This window comes from Anopheles nili, chromosome X, assembly GCF_943737925.1.
Source record: "Anopheles nili chromosome X, idAnoNiliSN_F5_01, whole genome shotgun sequence".
In the NCBI taxonomy this organism is placed as follows: domain Eukaryota; kingdom Metazoa; phylum Arthropoda; class Insecta; order Diptera; family Culicidae; genus Anopheles; species Anopheles nili.
This window is the reverse complement of record NC_071293.1, coordinates 11,386,107-11,407,617: the sequence shown is the minus strand read 5'-3', so window position 1 is coordinate 11,407,617 and position 21,511 is coordinate 11,386,107. Positions and strand designations below refer to the sequence as shown.

Genomic DNA, 21,511 nt, shown 5'->3' with positions numbered 1-21,511 from the left:
GTGCGTGCGTGTGTGCGTGGTTTTTTTTCTCCCCCCAAAATCGTGAGGTGCGAAACAGATCCGTGCGTAGTGTGGCAGATCCAGGCGATCAACCGATCAACGTATCACGTTCGAACAAACGCTCCAAAGAACGTTGCTGCCGTCACCCTACCCAGTGTATTGGCGGGTGCATTCCAAGCGCTCGTGCAAGCCCGCCCAAGTGCATTGCAGGCTCGCAGAGGGTATACCAGGCGAGCTGCCCACTGCCCTAGTTCTGGCTGTCGAACCAGTTTGCACGCCTTGGGCACCTGGGAAGGGGCGAGACGTTCGCAGACCGAACAGGAGCAAGCGGAGAAGAAAACAAAAACTGCATTACACCGTGACGAGATAGAACGTGTGAGGAGGGAGAGCGAAAGAAAGAGAGAGAGATGGTGAGGGAGATCAGGGACAGGAGCAGACCGATCCGGTGCAGGCGGTTTTGGGAAAGAAAAGTGAAGTGAACGTTCACACACACACACACACACGCAGCTCCCGCAGGCAGGAAAAGTCTGGCCAATATCAATCAGCCAAACAGACGAGGAACGGGAAAAAGGTGGTGGGTTCACACGAACCAGAGCTCAAAAGAGAGAGCTAAAGAGAGAGAGAGAGGGAGCGAGAGAGAGAGAGAGAGAGAGAGGGAGCGAGAGAGAGAGAGAGAGAGAGAGGGGCGAGAAGAGGGAAAAAACCGGCACTGGGCGAAAGTGAAAACTAGGAAGACAAAACCCGTAACCGTAACAATCAACCCTAACCCGATCCGTGGTTGGGAAACCAGTCCTCTTTCCTTCGCCTGATCGGTTCCGCCTGTCATGATGGAAGAGAGGAAGGGTGGTGAGGTAGCTCCAAGCACGATGGTGATAGTGTGCCGAATTTATTGATTCATGTATACAGTTGCAGCTAATGCACTCTACGACTGGTTAGGCTCGCCAGCAGGATTACTGCTACTAGGAAAGGTTCCTTACCTCCCATTCGATTTCTGAATGTGGACCCACTTTAGGTGTTTGGTAGATATTAATTCGTTTAAATCTCAAATCGCTAGCTCACATATTGCGCCCTCAGAAGGTTTCCGGAGCTGAGAATTCTATCTCAGAAGTCGGTACTGAGCACTCTCATTAGCTCTTAACCGCTCCAATTGAGCTGGAGGTAGTTTTAGTGACCTGTTCTCACCTCTCTCCCCGGCCCTCCGCACGCTCCCCACTCACCTTCCCCTTTCCACCCCTGCAGCATGTTCTATCAACTCCCCAGAGAGTGCTACAGGTAGAGGTACACCATCACCAGATTCTAGCGAACGCGAATGCTCGAACAGCACGTCACCTCGGTCGCAGAGTGTTTGCCGGGTCCTGGTGCGGTAATTGTGCGGCAACAGTGCGTGCGTAAGACCCAGGCCCAGGTTTACCGTGTTGTGGACCGAACCGGAATCGCCGGTGTATCTGCATCGCCTCCCATTCGTTTGGGGTGAGCTTTCTAACACGTGTGTGTGTGTTTGTTTGTTTGTTTCGCGTGTGCATGCACTAACTCACCGTGCACTGCAGAAGGTCTCGGCCTTTCCACGTGCGTACGTGTGTGTGTGTGTGGGTAAACCCTTTCACTTCCTCATTGCGGTCCATGTGGCGAGGACGTGCTTGAAGCAGGGCGGGCCAGCAGCAGTACCAGCACCACCACCAGCAGTAGTAGATAACGGACGTCAATTAGGGGTGGCCCACCCGAATCCAAGCAGTACTACAAAGGTCCACCAGGGGTCTAGCAGGATGAGGAAGTGGAAGCGCCCGGTCGCAACCGACGGTGGCCGAAATCGGGCCCAACAAGCAACCAAATTCAGCAACCAACCGGTGGTCCGAACGCGGCACCATCTTGTGACCGGTGGCGCCACCTGGCTGCAGGCGGCGGCACTACTCGCCGTCGCCATCACGATCAACCTCACCTGTACCGGAGTCAGCAGTCAAGGTGAGTAGCCGTTCACGAAGTCGCCGTCCTTTCGCTTCGGCAACGATACATCACCGTAATCAGGGCAGCTTGCAGCCTGCTCGAGGATTAAGAGGGAGGGCGAAGGTGGGGATGCTGGGTAGGGTGGAAAAGGGGGAAGAAGGGAAGGGCTGTCACGAGGGGTCCATTTGCTTTGGTTCAACACCGGTGTCGGCTCGGATTACGACGCTCAAGGCGTGTAGTTTTTCTGTTGTTGTTGCTCCAGAGTGCTTTTCGATCCTTCGATCAGGAACGTGCCTGTTGTTGGCTTGTTTCAATCCGTGTTGCGAACGAGAATGCTTTCGAACACCGTGGCAGACTCTGCTGCATGTATTAGTGGAGTACTATCCACCGACTCGGTGTTCGTTCTAGACTAATTAGTCTAAAATAGCTGCTTTATGGTAGAAGTGTACGTTGATTGCGAGATGCACTAGATTCACCTCAGAGTCAGAGTCCAATAATACAGCTGCTTTCGGGTACCACAAAAGGGCATCCAAAGTTAGCGCTCTTTTGAGATCCGAGCTCCAAACGCCCACGCAAGATTGGGGCTGTAAAATGGAAGAAAAAAAAAAAGCTGACCCGTCACCGCGAGTGACAGCGAGCTGACATTGGGCCGTTTGGTGGTATGGAATTCGCGGTTGTGAGGTCTTGGGGTTTTTTTTCTCGATGGTGGCCGATCGTGCGTCACGGGTGCACGATCATCGATTTGTAATCATCGTCATGTGCGTTTTGTTCCTCTTTTTTTTTGGTTTCTGTGCCTTTTTTGTGCCATGATGCTTGGTGAGGAAACGAGCTTCGAAATGAAATGGATATTCTCGACCCAAGCAGGTCTTGTCCGCTGATCTCTCGGTGGGGTTTCATGCCTTAACATCAAAGGTTAACGCATCGTGCGAATGGTGAAACACTGATCAAGTCCATCAACACGTCCATTTTGCAGTACCTCCCGGGGTCTAAGTAAGGTTCTCGGGGTCGTGTTTAGTTCCACATACATACATTAGACATACAGAAATGATGGTGGATCGAGATGTAGATGCTTTTTGCGCTTGAAGTTGTAGCAAGCAGAATCCAGAACCGGATCTCATCGTCAGTAAGCCATCAATGAGCAATCAGCCAAGTCACCCAATACCTATAATATCCTGTAGAATGTCTGGTAGGTCGCGATTACTCGAGCATTGTTGTTACATCGCACAACCACGGTTGGGAGAACCATTTACGTGCGCGTTTCTCTTCCGGAAGAGAAAAAAACCGTCGGTGTCGTAAAGAAAGACATACAAACGCCTTCGCCTCAGCAGAAGGTCACCGGCACGTACACTTCCCGTGCAACAACCGGGGTCGCAACCGAAGCCAATTAGCTTGCCCCTGCCGAAAAGTGAGTCGCAAACATCGAGCAGCCTGAGCAGCGCATCTCAGCCAACAACGCTGCTGAATTCTCATGCTGGAGGCAGTAGAAAGGAAAACGCTAGCGAAGTCGCTAGAGAGAGAGAGAGAGAGAGAGAGAGAGAGAAGAGTGAGAGAGAGGGAGCGCTTTGGGGGTTGACCTAGAAAGCGGTGAAAAACAAAAACCTCCATCTCGGCCTCTGCGAGAACGTTCCCGAGCGGAATGAAGCCGTGCGGGTAATTGCCGTAGTCACATCTTCAGGTGAAGGAGCCTTCTCGTGGAGGAGGTGTTGGCAGGGACGGCTTTCTACGAACAGGCGAGAAATCATGCTCCCATCTCCACGGGTCGCTTCAAAGGGTCGCCAAACACCGGGAAAGAGGACGACTAAGACGACCTGCGTGGAGGTACAGTGTGTAATTTGACGTACTGACGAACGGTGTCCCCGTTTGCCCGGAATCCCTTCGTGGAGTGATGAAACAAAAAAAGTGAAAAAAGGGCCAACCACACGGTATTGAAAGGCATGGGATGGGAACACGTCCGAGCAGTGCTTTCCACGTTTTCTCAACGCCTTCCTAACCCCCGAACCCGGAGAGACACAATGGTCAGCGGGAAATGGGCGCGTGTAGGGTCATACTTTGTAGCGAAGGGTTTCTTCGAGCGAAAGGGCCGCTAGTTCTCATCGACTGTGATGGTCGCACGAGCGTGGAGTTTTGGGATTAATTGATTTTTGATGCGATTCTTTCGAATTTCCCGTGCGCTAGATTTTTGGGAGGTGGCTCTTTTTTTTGGGAGGTTTATACCTCCCAGCAGAACCCAACTGAGGTCTTACTGGATGTCATCAGTAGAAGATTAGGCAGATAAGACGTGCAGTATCTCGTGCTCTGATGGTGAAAGTTTGTCGTTCGCAAAAACTGATGCGTCACAGACATCTGAGCTAGAGGAATGTCCCTACTTCAACATACTGGTTTTGGTAGAGGATAAGCACCGTGAACTACGTCTTAACCGCGGGTAAACGAGTGTCTCCTGAACAGCGTCTTATGCCCCCCCGTCGCCAAAACCAGAGCCACGTCCCGGAGTTATTCGAGGTATGGTTCAACATTTCTTTTTCCCATGCTGTTTGTCATTCGTTGCGTTTGGTATTTTATGGTTCTGGCCCTTTGCAACCTGCGGCAAAATGGGGCTTAATCCGAGCCCTCAAAACGGAAGCCTCGCAACATTCTGACGGGAAGCCCGCCTGGGAATGACTCCCGTCCAGCACAATTGACGTTTTGGAGGTGCCTTTTTTCTCTTCTTTATCATTATTTCTCGTCCCATCCACCCCCGGGCGGGCACTTAGTGCTCCGGAATTTCAAATCAAGGGCAACGATCTGTTAATGTGCAGGCCCGCTATCGCCGTTCCCGGTGGAACTCGTCGCCGTGGACCGGTCATTGTCGAGGGACCGTAATGGTACGTACTTTTGGCCGATAGGTACCTAGGCGACGTATTCTCCGACGAATGGAGGTCTCATTTGCACCTAATGGGGTGGCTTTTTTGCTTCTTTCGCTTGCTGGGACGAGCACGGAGTAGAAAGTCACTCCGTACAGCTTCTTCCGTTCTTCCGGGACCGTGCCGTGGCGTGGGAAATCGCGGCCCGTAAAGTAGGTCCCGGTTGATTTGTGGTTGGTGAGATGCCCGAAGAAAAAAACAAGCGAGATGTGAGGTCACTGGATGAGCGTGAAAGAAAACCATCAGAAGGTCTTTTTGGGGACAAAATTACGGTACCTTAGATGACTCACAGAGAGCAAAACTCTCGAGATCACGTACGAAAGGAGTCACTATTTGCGCTTCCAATGTACCGTAACGTCACGACTGCAGAAGATGTTGGCCGTCGTGTTAACATTTTTAACATCAATTAGGGTCGCGGCTCGCACCTCACCGAGCTAACCAAACGGAAGGCCTATCTCCAGTCGGTGTTATCTTGCCGAAGGGATCGTCCTCCAAGAGACGTAATGGATCCATGACATCGATCTCACATTCGCCTTTACGAGCGATGTTATTTGAGAGATTGGTGAAATACCACGCAAATGCACGTGGCTCGATGGAAGGTATCCTTCGCCTAATGGGGAGGTCCATTCTCAGCTCCAAAATTAGTGCTTCTACGCGTTACCTATGGGGTTATTGTGCTGACGTAGTACGTATACAGCTCATACAACCGCTCAAGTACAACCGCTTCGTTGATCCCTTTCGCGCGAATGGACGGTGAGCAACAGATAGAAAAAAGAACGCCCAGGAGCAGGCGACTTGACTCACCTGACACCCTTGATAATGAGAGGAACGAGCGTATGTCGCCCCGGTGTACACGGTCCTGCGCCTGCCACACCTTATATAGCTGTGGAACAGGTACCGAATCGAAGCGAATGGTGCAGGAACACCTCGAACGTTGAATCCTTTGAACCGGCTAGCTCACAAGGCGGAGTTGAATGAAAACGAGTTCCACCCTCTAGTGTAACTGCGGCTCCAAGTGCTCCACACCTCCGGTACGGTCGATCGAACATCGACTCCTCCGCGATCGGTTGGTGCCGTTTTGGATTCGATTTGGGTTTTATTTGTTCTTCTCTTTCTTCGTTCTTCTTAACGTCATCCCTTCGCTTCTCTTCTGGTACTCCTGCTCGCCATGGTGCAGGTGAAGGGGCGTCGCACCAGTTGACATTTGCCTGCGTTAGCCAACACCGAATGTGATGGTTTGGGAAGGGGAAGCCTGCAAGAAACGCTCAACTTCTGCTCGCTCAGCTCGCTACAGCGACTGGTGGGGAGGGAGCAAAAAAAAAAGGTCTCTTATACGTTGAGCTGCAGAACGCCCGATAGAGCGTATGGCTTTGCGGCAGATCAGGTTCGAGTTTGGACGGGTGGAGGGCGAGTGCTGGGTGTCCGCCATCACCACCACCTGTGAGCGTGTCCCCAAACCTCGAAATACAAGCCAACGGGGCAGCCTCCCTCCTTTTCCAGGTGTGTGCGTGCCCGTGTACATATCCAAAATGGACACGAACGAACGTTGGTCACCCTGTGCGAGAGTGGAACACCACCAACACAGCACAGGTCTGCAGATCGCTAGTACCACCACCACCAGTTACTAGCGCGCCTGATACTACTACTTGAAAGGTGTACGAAGCACAGAGCCGTAACCAGCAAGCGAACCGTAGCGAAGGAAGGCTTCGGTTAGCGCGCAAGAATCGCAAGAACGCCTTATGCGAGGACCGGAACGGTTGAGCCCTGGTGCTAGCGCAAAAGGACACCTTCTGCGTTTGGGGCGCACCGAAGCGGAAGACATGATGATGCGGTCATAAATATTAACCAGTGGCTTCGTGCCGTTTCGATCGTAACACGGCGATTGGATCGGAGGAAACCGGTGAGCCGCGAATTGGGAGGTATTTTTTATCTTTTTTTTGCGGATTCCAGAACCAAGCGGAAGCGATTTAGAACGAAAGCACGTTGTGTGTGTGGTTTAAATTGGCGTTAAAACATGATATATCGCTCAGTAGGATAAGAATCTATCAAATTGGAGAGCCTCCAGCGAGTCTTGTGAGCTATTCATAATAATGGGTTTATTTCAAGGTTGTAACGATACGCTAAGTAAGCACTCTACTCACAAAGGTCAGCCGAAAATAGAAAATCGACGTCCAAAATGTGTCAAAAACAAACCAACTGTCAAAAAACCCAACCAACGATGGCCTCTAAAACTGCACGAATAATTTTTTGTTTATCCTTTTTACCTATCAAACGCAACGATTGCATGCGAAGCATCGGAAGTGTCCCCTTCTCAACAAAAAAGAACCATTTTCGCTCTTAAACCGCACGCCGGGGTCGTCAAAAAGCAAGCGAAAGACTTCAAACAAAAACGAAAGACTTCAACAAAATTCGCCAAGCGACGAACCCCCCGTCCCCGTGTGCAACCAGTCGGAAATTGTTGGGTCGAGGGGTTTTTTTTTACTCAACCGAAAGGATCAACCAACGCAGTTGCGGAATAACAATATGCACCAAAAACGTGTGCGTACGCAAGTGTCGCTAGCAATTGGTTTTAATGCCACAAGGAAGCGAACGGTTCGAAGCGTAATGGCGGCATTTTGCTTGACATTGGCAACCTGCGTGCGTGTGGTCGTGCACAAGTAAGAGCCGCTTGTGAAATGTTGGAAAAATTGTATCGAATTAAATTCAATTACAAATTAATCTTAACGTGCTGCAACCCCGTTCATGGGTGTTTAGAAAATTGCCTACATTTTGCAAACGTGTCGCGTTGGTGCAGCGGATGGGGTTGATTTTGGCATTTTGCCACCCCTCTTTTGGGGTGGCCAGTTTTTTTTTCATGCCACCGCTTCTTCACCTTCTACTAATTGCCTCCACGCATTATCGAGTTAAGAAGCGCAACCATACCAGCCGAAAAGGTTCAGCCTTTGGCTTCGAGAGGGTGAGTTGATGAGCCACCAGGCTCCCGCCGGCGTGCGTGTGAATGTGTGCAACCGTAAGGGGTGGCATTAGAGCTGGGAGAAAAAGAAACCCGCTGCTGCCCATCACCTTCTTGCCGGTTTGAACACACACGCACGACACGCTTACCTTGCATTTTCGGCATGAAAATAAGCGTGCACCGTCGAGAAGGAAGCTGGGAAGGGACACCTCGCAGACGCAGGCTGCAACAACAACAACAACAGCAACAAAAAATGGTTGACTCTTTTTTTTATGTAATTCGAGTCGGCGTTCGCTCGGAGCCGGAGCGGTTGGATAGATCACGTTGCACAATTTGCACGTATTGTAAAATGGCCTCCCTTCCTCACCACCCGTAACACCCTTTACCCGAACACCAACCCGTTGCTCACCCACCCCCCCTGGGGTGGGGGAAAGAGAGAAATAAAAGCGCAGCAACAACTTTCACTTTCACAGCCAGGCGCGGGCTTTCGGGTTCGATTTTGGATGCCTTCGTATGCTGGTGGAGAGGATTAAAATAAGAAAAAAAAACAAGATGAAGAAGGAGGAGCAAAAAAAAAGCACCGGGTGATGGAAGAAATGGAAAATAAGCGAGCCGCCGTTTTTCGGCGGGGTTTGCGATCGGTGCGCTTATCGCGCGATCGAGGTGGCGTTTAATTATTTCTTTTTTTTTTATTTCCACGCACGCTCCCACACGTTCGCGTACGAGCAATCATAATTTCCCACTCGCAGTCTAAATCATCGTTTTTATGTGCCTTTTTTTTCCTCGCGTTCACATGCGTGTGTGTGTGAGTGATCGCCCTCTGAATCACCCGGGACAGGTGAACAGCGCGCCCATCGGGAGAGTGCTGCATAATGGCAAAGCGATTGCTCGATAGCTCGAAGACCTGCGCAGCGATAAGCAAAAGGCACACGGCCGCACGCCAGCAGCAACAATCAGGCGTCAATTGTGTGAAACACCTTTTTCCTTTACACCGGGAAGAGCCTCACCCGATGCGGCGAGAGGGAAAAGATGGGAAAAAAACGGATGAGGTTTGGGGGAAGGAATTAAGGGGTTGAAGAAAAGGGAAATAACACACAAAAAACGCACCTCTAATCGTGCACACGTACACGGGTTTTTAGCAGCAGGGACTCTCGGGCGCTTCCTGGCTGTTACGCAAATTCTCACCCATCTGCGGCTTCTTTCCTGCTACGGCACCTTCAACAGCGTGCTTGTCCAGGCTGCTCAATACGGCTGCCTCAAACCAAGCTGGCACTTTATTTTCCGATGTGAAAGTTTCGTTCGCGTGGTTTCGAGCACTTTCCGATCCGCGTGGAGCACGATGTGTGGGTGCTGTGGGCTGCCTGTGTGGGAGTTTACCTCGTGCGTGTATTTGCGTACGCACCGTGGATGGATTAAGAACCGGAAATGGTCGTGGGAGCCGAAATAAAAAAAGAGTAAAAACATAAAAACAAAAGAAGTGCGCTGGTTTTGAAACATAACAAGGGTTCGTCGCTTGCGCGCGCCCGTTGAAGTCTTTCGTACCAAAATCGGCTTTTAATCGCTTTCGCGCGTGTTGAAGCGCTTTTCTTCACGTTTTTTTCCCTCTCCCGATGCGGGACGCACGACCGAGACGATAAAGAATGTGCAGGCACCTCGATTCGGTGCCATTTGTGCCTTTTTGTGAGGGCCGGCTTTCGATATCGGTTACGCCGATTATCGATCGCTTTTCTTTCGGCAAATCGGCGAGTGGCGCCATTACAAAACCCGTACTACTCGGTATGTAATAGCGCGCCATCGCTTCTGGATTGAATATTTTTCGCACCTTTATGATACAAATTAGCGAGCCGCTCACAGGGTTTTTTTTGCATCGACGAGCGCATCACTACCCTGTCGGGTTACACAAGCACCCCCACCCAGGGTGGGGTGGACAGAAAAAAAAGGTAGCAGTAACATGCTTTTTTTGTTGTTAATTTGCGCAAATCATGCGCCACGGGCAGGTGAGAACAAGATGGTTATGTACGGCGAATTAATAATCGAATTACTGCCGTCAATGTTATACAGGCGATCGATGAAGGTACAGGCTCAGAAAATAAAACCCAACAGGGAAAATCCATTACACAATCGATTGATATTTCAACGGCACCCATTTTGCTTTCACCATCCAGCCAGCATACCTACTCACACACACACACACATACATGGAGGAAAAACAGCATGCTCTAACGTGACGTTATAGCAATGTTTTGTCTGGCTTTTCCAACCTAACGCCAGATGTGCCGTTTCGTAAGGCGTAATAATTGATTGCAATTGAAAATGATTTGCGAATTAAAAAAAGTACTTTTTTACTTAAACTCAAAATTAAAACAAAAATTACGCTTCACTATCGGTCGTTGGTTATCAGATCTGCAATTTTCGCACTCAAGCGAACTACCTTTGAGCGGTAAATCTACGAAACGCAAACGGGGAAAAAAGAACCCAGAGGAGGTTTTGGTTTCTTTCTTTTTTTTCATACCTTTTCATTTTCTTTCCCTCAACCTAAACCTCGTCCCGGCCCATAATTAACGCGAGCTCAGCGCGTGCGAACCAAACGACCTCAGTTCTAGCGAGCCCAAGCTGGCGATCCACAATGCGGCGGTATTAGATTAGGATTTAAAATTAAAATGAATCCAACCGCTGATGAGATGGCAGTTTAGATCGAATGATTCATGTGCCATTACGGGTGGGGATTTTTCTTTTTCGCTTACTTCTTATATTATGACTGGATTGAAGCCCGTTTCATCGAGATCGTTCCTTCTTTTCTCGGTCTGCAATTTGTTATTCAACTGTCGTTTCTTTTCCTGCAGTTAAAGACAGACTACGCGCGCGCGTATGGGAGTGTTTTATCACAATCGCAACATGCATACAAATCATCCACAACATCTCTCGCTCTCGTGCGGGAAGCATTTAGCAAGCGATGTGTAGAAACAAACCACCAGGGAGCCCAATGGATAGTCATTTAATTTCGTCTCATTAAGCGTGTTCGAACAAAACGAACACCCCTTCGAAAAGTTTCTCCAAAAGCCGCGCCGAGCCAAAGGCCAGCCTGATTAATTTGCTCGCACGCCGATGTAACGCATTAATGGTGTGCCCTTCGAACGAGCGCGATAGGTTGACTGGCAGTTTGTAATTTCCTCGCTCTAGGGGTGCGTGTGTTTTTTTTTTCCTCCTGCACTTCCGAGAGGCCCTGCGCGAAACCTTTCGCTCATTAAGGCTCTATCGGAGACGGGCGATCGCCGCAGGTGTGAAGGAAAAATCGCCACCCAATCGAACCGTGCGACCGGCTAAGGTCATTTTCCCAGCGCGTCTTCGTCGTTTTGTTGTTAATTTTTTTTACTGCTTTTTTGAGACGGAATGTGATGATCCGTTACCGGTGCCGTCGGGAAGATTCTGGATGGGGTGGCGCACGTATTCCACCCTCTCCAGGGGTGGTTGCCTTCTCTCCCTCGCATTTAAGGCAAGACGCACCCGCACGCCAATGAGGTCAGCTCGACGGAATTACGAATTCGCCGCAGGCTCAATTGCTGGCCAGCTCGATGCCACGGGAATACTGAATGGGGGGTTGAAATGTCGGTCGGATTTGAGTGAGGGGTGTGCCTTAACGGGGACTTTTTTTATGTTTTCCAGGGCGTGCGTAGGGTGAAATGGGGCTTTTGGGAGGAATTTCTCGACTGGTGACGCAAGGTAGGTTGATGTGACATCGGATGTGGGTTACATCGGTCAGTTGAATGGCATTGATGGAAAAAAAGGAGGTTGATTCTTAGCTCCGGGTCGTACTGGGGATTTTTTATTGATAAACAAGCCCTTGAAAAGCGGTTTTGTACAGTGTAAAGCGTTCCGAAAAGGAAAAAATTAACTGGTTCCTAATATAATTCCTTTAACCAAACCAAACTGCTTTGAATATTATTCAAATCATTGCCTATATATCCTCATTATCTACTTTATTTCACACACACACAGTTGAATGTTTTTAAGCTTTTTCTCTGTTTTTTCGATTGAGAATGCTCAAACCTTTGAAAATTTTTTCTTCACTAGATAATGGAAGGACCTTTGAAAATGACAATATAAAAATATATTCTTCTGAATAATTGGGAGTATTTATTCGGATGGAAAATAGTTCTGGAATTGATGCCATGTGCTAGTCAAGATTGCTAGGAGTATTTCGAAGGCTATGAGAAGAAGTCTTGAGTCTAATCCATGTTGAGCTTGATATATATTCTTCCTACGTATAGCAGCCGATCCATTTTATTAGATGTATTCCAATTCGAGTGCTCTTGATTTTCTCGATGCTGAAAGGCATTTGTAACATTTTTCACCTCTCAAAGACTTCCTTTAAGCCTGTATCATTATTTGCTTTTTATCTTTTCTTTCTATCTAAAAATAAAACAAAATATTAGACGGTTAATTTTTTTCTTCAATTTCAAAAGCAAACAGTTTTTTTTGCTTTAAGAATTTTAATCGAAATAACCTTGATAAATTCAGACCGATGACGATAACCGACAAATTAATGGGTTATTCATTAAAAATAAATAAAATGGAGACAGATATTGATAGAAAATTTTTAAATAAATTTATGAATAATCATGGTTGGAAAATGATAATTCAATTGAATTGAAGCTATAAGTCACGAACGGATTGATCGACCTCATGGTTTATATAAAAGAAATGTAAATATGTTAAGGGAATAATTGATATTTGATATCGATAAAAAATTTAGTTAAAGAAGGAATTTATACACGTTGAAATAAAGAGATATTTAACGTAGACTTCAAGCCTTTATGAAGGAATCACTAGAGCCGACAATTTCTCAAAAATGAGGTTGAAATCATCCACTATCATTGCAAAATGGCTTCTCATTTTCCTTCTCGCATCTCTTCTTGCAAGGATGCTTTTTTGTCCCTTCAAATTTAACTATACCAAAGCTTTGAAGGTCCTCCCTCGTTATTGGAACACCCCTGCACTCCACCACTAATTCCCGTCCCCGCTGCCACCATCAACAGCCCATACCAAGCGTGGCCCCGAAACAATGCAACGGTGGGTGCGCAGAAACAAAGGAAAACCGCACCACCAGCCGCGGGAAAAGGGTTCGGTGAAAAGCGAGCCGAAATGTCACCACTGACAGGTTGACATTGTCGCGTGTGTTGCGCCGTTCGCATGCAAACAAAAAACGATGCTAACGAAAATTTAACGAGACAAGGAGTGACCTGTGGGTGTATGGATAGGAGGGATGGAGGAACAAGCAAAAAAAAATGGCTGACAAACGCAAAACATCACAATGCCATTCCATCTCGCGTACCTCCGCTTAGCATCTCATTATTTTCCCCCTACGAGCTTGCGTACGTTGCCGTTTTTTTTTGCTCTCTCTCTCTCTCTCTCTCTCTCTCTCTCTTCTTCATCGCGGTTTTCCACGCACCGGGCATTACGCAAGCCCCTCCCCCAAACCCCCTCCCGACAGGGGGAAAGGTCAGCCGCGAGTATGGACATGAGAACGTCGGCTAATCGGCAAAGGCAGAGCGTTAATCAAATGGTGATTAGCATGTTTCCCGCACAATTAAATGGCACAACGGGCTGTTTGGTGAGGGGGTGGGATGAGGTGTGGAGAACGGGCGCAAGGGGATCCCTTACATGTCGCTTTTGATGGGGGTCATTTTCGGTACGTGACCGAAAAATCGTGCCCCACGCGATTTGTGAGTTTCAATCTAATGAACATTTCGTAACGCCAAGATTTTTTCTATCGTGCGTATGATTTTTCTCTTTTTTCCTTTTTTATTTGTTTCAGTCACAAATTTACAACCCTTTTGAAAGGGACCCGCAAGCGCGGGAAATACGTACCAGCTTCCTGAGGGCTAAATGGGAGGAAGTGAAGCTGGAAAAGTAAATGATTCCAGTAATTGATGGGGTGGGAAAGATTGACACCCTGTGCGTGGTGAAAATGTAGGAAAATAATCACGAGATAGCTGAGAACTGGCTGCAACTAATTATGGCTGCCGGCTGTAAGGGAGGGTGGGAAGGGGGCTATTAAAGTGCTGGTGGGTGTAATAAAAATCAATTTTGAAATAAAAAAAAAACAGCATTTTGAAATAAAAAAGCTAAAGCCCAACGGGTGGTACTGGTAAATTCGATTTTTATTGTTTATTGGGTGCATTGGCAAATGTATGATAAAGTTATTAATTTATTGCTGTTTGTACTGTAAATTGTGTGCTTTTAATGAATCGTCTGATCGACGATGTTGCTTAGTTCATATATTTCATAACGTCCCTCGTGAAACAATGATTAATGATGATTTTTCCAGTCTCTGATCGAGCGTGAAATGACCACGACTATGGTTTTGAGACATCCGTATGGAACATGCAGTTTAACGTTGTTGCTAATATTGCGCAGAAAAGCGCAAAGGTTTGGGTGTCTTTTTAGGAAAAGCTTCGCGACTGGTTTTTCCGAACGATGGCCGTGCGAGGAATTCAATTTCCCCGTTTTCCCAAGCGCTGGTGCGTTGTGGATGATTTTTTTTTCTCTCTTCTGTTGTTTCCCCCGGGAAGATGTGTTCGCTAGAGGCCGTGCATTTTTTTCCCACAGCAACCTTCCCGTCTTCCTCACCGTCCCCCAGCCCCTGCATCTCCTTGTGGCCCTTTCCGGTTATGCTTCTCTTTTTTTTTTGCCCTTCCACGAAGAAGCCAACCCATGGGACTGGTATTTATCACCGTGAGCTCTCGCAGGCGCATGCAAGCCGGTTTGCGACTCATAAACCCCTCACCTTCTTCCTCTCTATCACCCCCCCCCCCGGCCCCCTATAACCAACCAGCCCCCTGCCACATGCACACACGCACACTGCAAAAAGGGGGCCGCAAGCGGCATTCGATGCAAATGAAGAAATCGATTTCCATTTCGCTCGCCTATGGAGATGGAAAGCAAACACGTAACTGCCACAGGGTGGAAGCTCGGGGTGGTTTCCTCCCCCCAGCCTCCCCACCTACCCCATTCCACCGTGAGGGTGGCAGGTGGAAGCGGAAACCGAAACCACCCGTCCGATTACAACCGGGGCCGACTTTCGGTTTCACTTCGCCGCCAAATGGGCCCCCTCCCTCACGCACACCATCGTGTGATCGTACCACCACCCCTCTATCCACCCTCTTTCCACCGTACGCACGTACCGGGCCCCGGATGGGATTATTGGATCGTGGTATTATTGATTTTATGGCCACCCGTCGGTGGCCAACCCTTACGAATTCCATTAGGCCGGCGGAAGGGCTCGAAGCCACCCTTTTTCGTGGGGTGGGTGGGCGCATGCACACCCGGGAAGAGGGTAAACCCCGCATAACGCTCAAAAGCGCGCTTTCGGTCCGCGGCCAAATTTAGCGCACACCTGGGGAAGGGTGAAAGTGATTTTGTTCGACCGTTTCGACCGAACGAAAACAATGCCGGTGGGTGGCCAGAACTTTTCGGCGGGAAAGCGCAATTTTCCACGGGTGGTTATGGGTTATGGGTGCCATTTCGGAAAACGTGCGACGAATTTTAAGGCAACAGCGTGCAACGTGAGCGGCTTATTCGGTCAAACGTGCCGAGTGGTGGGAGTGCTGCATTTTTTTTAATGTATTTTCTATTTATTATAACGACCCCGATTCGACTCGAATAGCGAATGGCGGAAAGGAAATCTCGATCGCGCGGGCGCTTCCGAAGGCGACGCTAATAAAATCGCCTTATAAATGTGCATGATTTCGCGAAGGTTGCCCGCGTAGGGCGTGAAAACCTTCCGAGAAGTGAGCACCTTTTGCTTGGAATCAATTTCGAGACGGCCAGTTTCCGGTGATATCGCTTTGCTGCGAGGTGAAACATTTTACTGGCCTAAAGCCATCGCTTGTGGGGCGTTCGAGTGGCACACTTTGTCTTTGGCCAGGTCATTAGGGCCCGAAGGGATTGCATTTTGTTTTTTATTTCTAACACACAAACTTTTTTGTGTTCAAAAGCATCAGTCCGGGCCGGAATCCGTGGCAGCACATTTATTTATCCATTTTTCTCGCACGATCGGTGGATGTGGGCGAACAAGCGAGCACTGACCGCTCTTCTGGAGGAGCGCGCCAAAGGAAAAAGACTAAATGAATGGGTGCACCCAACACAGAAAGAAAAAAACAGAAGACGAAGAAAACGCTGGCCAGTTGAAAGGTGGATGGATGTTCCCGCGTTCGCACCCACGAGCAACATTGCTGAAATAAGCGAGAAAAGGTTCGTCGCTTGGCCGGCCGTTGAAGTAACGTTTCACCTGGCGCGTTGAACTCGCCACCGAGACGGACAGCGAACCCGGGTGCGCTTACGCAACGTTTGCTGAGATCAAGAGCAGACGATGAACCCACTGATGTTTTTTTTTGGTGTGTTTGGACGTGAAAGGAAACCTTCGTAAATCGGCGTGACCTGGGGGCCTTCCACGAAAAGTCATCCTTGTTCCGAATAACCATACTTTATGACCCAATATGAGCAAAAAAAAACACACATACACACCATCCTCAAAGAAAGCACATTATTAGGATTTAAGAATAGATAAAAAGGTCAAAAGGGGCTAATTTGGGTATACTAAAAAAAAACGTTGGGGTCTCGAACATCCTAGCGCAGTTGAAGGTCTACATCCCGGCTAATGCTCCACTTCAAATGGTCCCTTTTTTTGCAGTGTGTGGTCCTCCGGCGGTGCCTGCGAACGCGAAAGTGCACACGGAGAAGGCAACCGATGGCACCGGAGGGCTCAAATCGGCCAGGTACGACTGTGATGCCGGTTACGAGCTTTTTGGACCGGAGACGATCCGTTGCGATCCCGGCAAAGGATGGGATCGCGAGCTGCCATTTTGCGGTAAGTATTATTATTTTCCTCCCAAGATTCACCCCTAACGCGAACCCAATAGCGGTTGTGTATAGAGTATTTGCCTGAGAAATGTCTAATAGGAGAGTAAATTTTATTATTTGCACGGGAGGGAAGTAATTCAGCGGCGTTTTTAGGGACTCGCTGGAGTTGCGTTTCCACACAGAGTCAATTGCGAAAAATAGCACTTCTCGCCTTGTGACAGGTTGGAGTATTGCTGCATCAACAAGAGCAACTGAAAAGCGATGAATAAATGAGGGCTTTTAAGGGCATAGCTTGTACAAAAAGGGGTAGCAAAAGAGGTGTGAAATGCTTTCTCAAGTACCAGCAAGCTGTGAGAATAAGCCTCCCCAGTTATACAAACATCACTAAGCGTGTTCATCTCCACAGGCACGAACGTGGCGTACCGTAAACCGGTAAACCAGTCATCAGCAACCCGCTCAGGTCCGGCCGGGTTTGCTAACGATGGTAAACCAGGCAATCAGAACCCCGACGGTCAGGAATGCTCGGAAACCCAAAAAGAGGTCTCACCCTGGTGGCGAGTGGATCTGCTCACACCGGAAGCTGTCCGCGTCGTGAGGATCACCACACGCGGTTGCTGCGGTCATCAGCCGCTGCAGGATCTGGAAATACGTGTCGGCAACAGCAGCAGCGACCTCCAGCGGAACCCACTGTGTGCCTGGTATCCTGGCACGGTGGATGAAGGCACAACCAAGTCGTTCACGTGCGCGCGTCCACTTATTGGCCAGTATGTCACGGTACAGCTGGTTGGTGTCGAGAGTAGCCTGAGCCTGTGCGAGGTGGAGGTGTTCTCGAACGATGAGTTCTCGTCCGATCGGTGCGCATCACCGAGCCTTAGCGTCGAGACGGTGTTGACGACGTTTGCAAAGACATGCTACGAGTTTCACATCACACGGGGTGAGAGCTTCGAGAAGGCGCGTGAGGTCTGCAAATCGCATGGTAAGGCAGAATGGTCTCATCTACGTCACAAGGGACAAGGGGTGTAATAAGGTGCAATTTCTCTCTCCTTAGGTGGCGATTTAATACACGACTTCCGGGGCGTCACGACGGACTACATCATCTCGGAGTTGGAGCGACGTAAGACCGATCTTCGCACGCAACTCGTGTGGATCGGTGCCCAGAAGGAACCGGGCATTACGTCACGAACCTGGAAGTGGGTTAACGGTAAGTATGCAGCCGGACGTGCCCATCCTTGGGCTGGTCAGAGGCTGGTTAGATCCCCTGTAGGTCAGTGTCACTCGACGCGAGAGTGTCAGAACATTAGCACACAATCGAATCTGGTCGTTCGTGGACCCCACCGTTATCGATCAACCGGTCTCAGGTCTCGCACATTAGAATGCGAGATGCTGCAGGTGATTAGGTGTGATGGTCCAAGCAAAATGCAAATTGATCCCCACTCCGGTGTCATGCAGTCATAATTGACTCCGACGTCGGGGCTTTCGTTTTCTACCACGTTCCTACACCGGTACACCATTGGGTACAATGCTGGGAATCGGTCGGTGTAACGGACCACACAAAACAATGGCTCTGATGATGGATGTGGTACAGGGACGTTGTTAAAGACTCGTTAGCATTCGATCCGGAGACTGGAGCTGTTTTATCAACCCACGAGAACACGCCACACGTTTACGAAATAAGCGAAACCTCGTGTTCGAACCGCATACTAAGCTTCTTACACCTTCTGCCGCAGGTGATACGGTGGTCAAACCGACATGGGGCAAGGACCAACCGAACAACTACAATGGCGAGCAGAACTGTGTCGTCCTAGACGGAGGACGCAGCTGGCTGTGGAACGATGTCGGGTGCAATCTCGACTACCTCAACTACATCTGTCAGCATAGTCCGCTATCCTGCGGTTCTCCAGAGGCGCTAGTCAACACCACCGTCACTGGACGTAACTATTCTGTTGGGGCGAACATCACGTACCGTTGTCCAGTAGGTCACTCGCTGGTAGGTGTTGAGATGCGCATCTGCCAGCAGAATGGTGTCTGGAGTGGATCACCACCAGCGTGCAAGTGTAAGTATTGAACTGCTTGCTTTATCTGCTCGCCATATGTAGCTAACCATCCCCGTGTGTGTTTGCAGACGTTGATTGTGGAGCACTGCCGGAGGTCGAGCATGGTGGTATCATTCTTTCGGAACAACGAACTAGCTTCGGTGTGCAGGCGTCCTACACCTGTCATGAGAATTACACCCTGATTGGGAATGAAAATCGCACCTGCCAGACTGGTGGGTGGTCGGGTACGCAACCTAAATGTCTGATCGATTGGTGTCCGGAACCTCCACCGATCCAAGGAGGTCAAATTAAGGTGTCTGGACGACGAGCAGGCTCGACGGCGTTATATAGCTGTGATTACGGCTTTGTGCTGATCGGTGAACCGGTGTTGTCGTGCGGGCTTGGAGGCAACTGGACGGGGAAGATACCGGTGTGTCGGTACGTGGACTGCGGCATGCCAGCACGACCTGACCGAGGTAACATGCTGCTGTTGAACGACTCCACAACCGTCGGTTCGGTGGTGCGATACTTCTGCGATGACGATTACTGGTTGGTTGGGCCACAGGAGCTGTACTGCACGAAGGACGGCAAATGGTCTGGAAGTGCGCCAGCGTGCGAATGTAAGTCACTCGGTTTGTCGGTACATTATCCCACATGGCTGATCTTGTATCTTTCGGTTTAAGTGATCACCTGCGAGACCCCTCACGTGCCACCGGGTTCGTACGTTATAGGGTATGACTACAACATCCACTCGTCGATCCAGTACCACTGTGATCCAGGCCACATCCTGCGTGGTGAGGACATCCTCACCTGCCTCGAATCAGGCCAGTGGAGTGGTGATGCTCCAGACTGTGAGTACGTCGATTGTGGTCCATTAACACCGGTACCGTTCGGTTCACATCGTTACCTTCAAAATGCGACCTTCCTCGGCTCGGAGGTTGTGTACACGTGTGCCAACTCACATCGCCTTTCGGGTGCTACTCGACGTACCTGCCTCGATACTGGGCTCTGGAGTGAGGCGGCACCACGCTGTGAAGAGATCCGCTGTACCGAGCCGACGTTGACACCGCACAGTTTCGTGAGCGTTACTGGCAACGATCGGATGTACGGTCGAACGTTGATACGTACCTCAGATGCGGCAGCTTCAGATGCTCAAACGTTCCGTGTTGGAGCTCTGGCGAAGTACCGGTGTGAACGGGGGTATAAGATTGTCGGTGAAGCGTTGATCACCTGCGAGGAGAACGGATTGTGGAGTGGCGAGATCCCGGAGTGTGTCTGTAAGTGGCTTATAGGATCTTCACAAACCCTGCTGCATGTAATTAACCTCAATTTCGCCTCCTCCACAGACGTTGACTGCGAAATACCACGGAACGTAACCAACGGAAGGGTGACACTGGCGACCAACGCGACGTACTATGGTGCGGCGGCTTTGTACGAATGTGAAGGTAACTTCAAGCTGGATGGAGTCTCTCGTCGGCTCTGCCTAGAGGACGGCACCTGGAGTCACGAGGCACCCGAATGTGTGGAAATCACCTGTGACGAAATGGCGATGCCCGATAACTCGCTGGTGGTGGCGTATGGTACCCGGAAGGTGGGTGTACGGGCGGAGTTCAGCTGCAGTAAAGGCCGCTATATGGTCGGGAATGGAACCCGAACCTGTCTCGCCACCGGTCACTGGTCGGGGCGTAATCCTGTGTGCAAGCGTAAGTGTCGCCTTATCTCAGGATGTCTACCAGATCTCTGAGCTCACGTGTTTCGTGATTTTTTTCTGCCCTCAGTGATCGACTGCGGACGTCCGGCAGATATCGAGAACGGGCGGGTGATCGTCGTCAACGAATCCACAGTGTACGGAGGTTCGGCAGAGTACCACTGCGTCCCGCATTACAATCGCATCGGTCCGTACCTGCGCAAATGCATGGATGATGGCAAATGGAGTGGCGAAGAACCACGCTGCGAGTGTACGTATTCACCTGCGGGGTCTATTCCTCCATCACACACCTCTACAGCGCTCTACTTCTCTTTCAGTGATCGTAAACGACGCACAGGAAACGAGCAGCCTCGGTACGGGCATCGCGATTGGTGCCGCCATCATCGTGATCCTGCTGATCCTGATCGGTGTCCTGTTTCTACATCGCAACAAAGCGCGCCCGGTGAAGAACACCGAGAATGTGCAGGCAGCTGAACACAAGGAGGATCAAAATGCGGCCGTTATGTCGTACTCGAGCCTCGAGAATGGTCGGCACAACTTCGATCTCACGAACCGGGGTGGATTGGTTACGTTCAACACCTTCCATCAGTCGCCTGGTCATCATCCTCCTCCACCCAGTCAGATGGGGCATCATCACAACAACAATAACAACCATCTAAGCAATGCTAGTGGTAACAGCAATGGAGGTGTACGCGGTACCGAGAACATATATGATCAGATACCGAGCGAGCAGTTCTATGATGCGCCGTATGAGATGCGCACGAATGAGGAGGTGTACGAGCCGGAACCGACGAGCCGTGGCAATATCATCACCATCAATGGGGTGAGCGTCCGGTGAGCAGGTTTTTGCTTGAGCCCGCCCGGCCCGGGTCCCTCTAGTTCCTTTGCAGCAGGTGTTCAGGTGATCAGAGGAGTGCGCGAAAAGGGCTTGCGAGGTTCCTTGCGAGGAGACAAGCCAGACAAACGGCGACAAGTGCGAGCGCTCTGCAGTAGTTGTATAATAAAGCGAAAGACAAAGATTATGAGGATCGGTGAACGAACGGTTGGAGACGTAGATAGGCCTCCACAGGATTGACTGGAGCGAATGAGGACGTTGGAGGTGCGCGCTAGGGCG

General features: G+C 49.8%; 1 protein-coding gene across 1 annotated transcript; it reads left to right on the top strand.

Annotated features, from left to right (window-relative positions):
- The first annotated feature begins 1,763 nt into the window (after nt 1–1,763).
- On the top strand, nt 1,764–21,235 carry LOC128728973 (P-selectin). The gene is made up of 10 exons (XM_053822624.1): nt 1,764–1,959; nt 16,487–16,663; nt 17,063–17,632; nt 17,705–17,857; nt 18,384–18,710; nt 18,779–19,309; nt 19,373–19,966; nt 20,036–20,392; nt 20,468–20,647; nt 20,715–21,235. The coding sequence occupies exons 1-10, from the start codon at nt 1,764–1,766 to the stop codon at nt 21,233–21,235; spliced, it is 3,606 nt and encodes a 1,201-aa protein (XP_053678599.1).
- The last annotated feature ends 276 nt before the right edge of the window (nt 21,236–21,511 follow it).

Coding starts and splice junctions, on each gene's coding strand:
- LOC128728973 (XM_053822624.1), top strand. CDS start 1,764: ATGAGGAAGTGGAAGCGCCCGGTCGCAACCGACGGTGGCCGAAATCGG. Junction 19,310..19,372: donor AAGTGCGCCAGCGTGCGAAT/GTAAGTCACTCG, acceptor TTTCGGTTTAAG/TGATCACCTGCGAGACCCCT. Junction 20,393..20,467: donor GCGTAATCCTGTGTGCAAGC/GTAAGTGTCGCC, acceptor TTCTGCCCTCAG/TGATCGACTGCGGACGTCCG.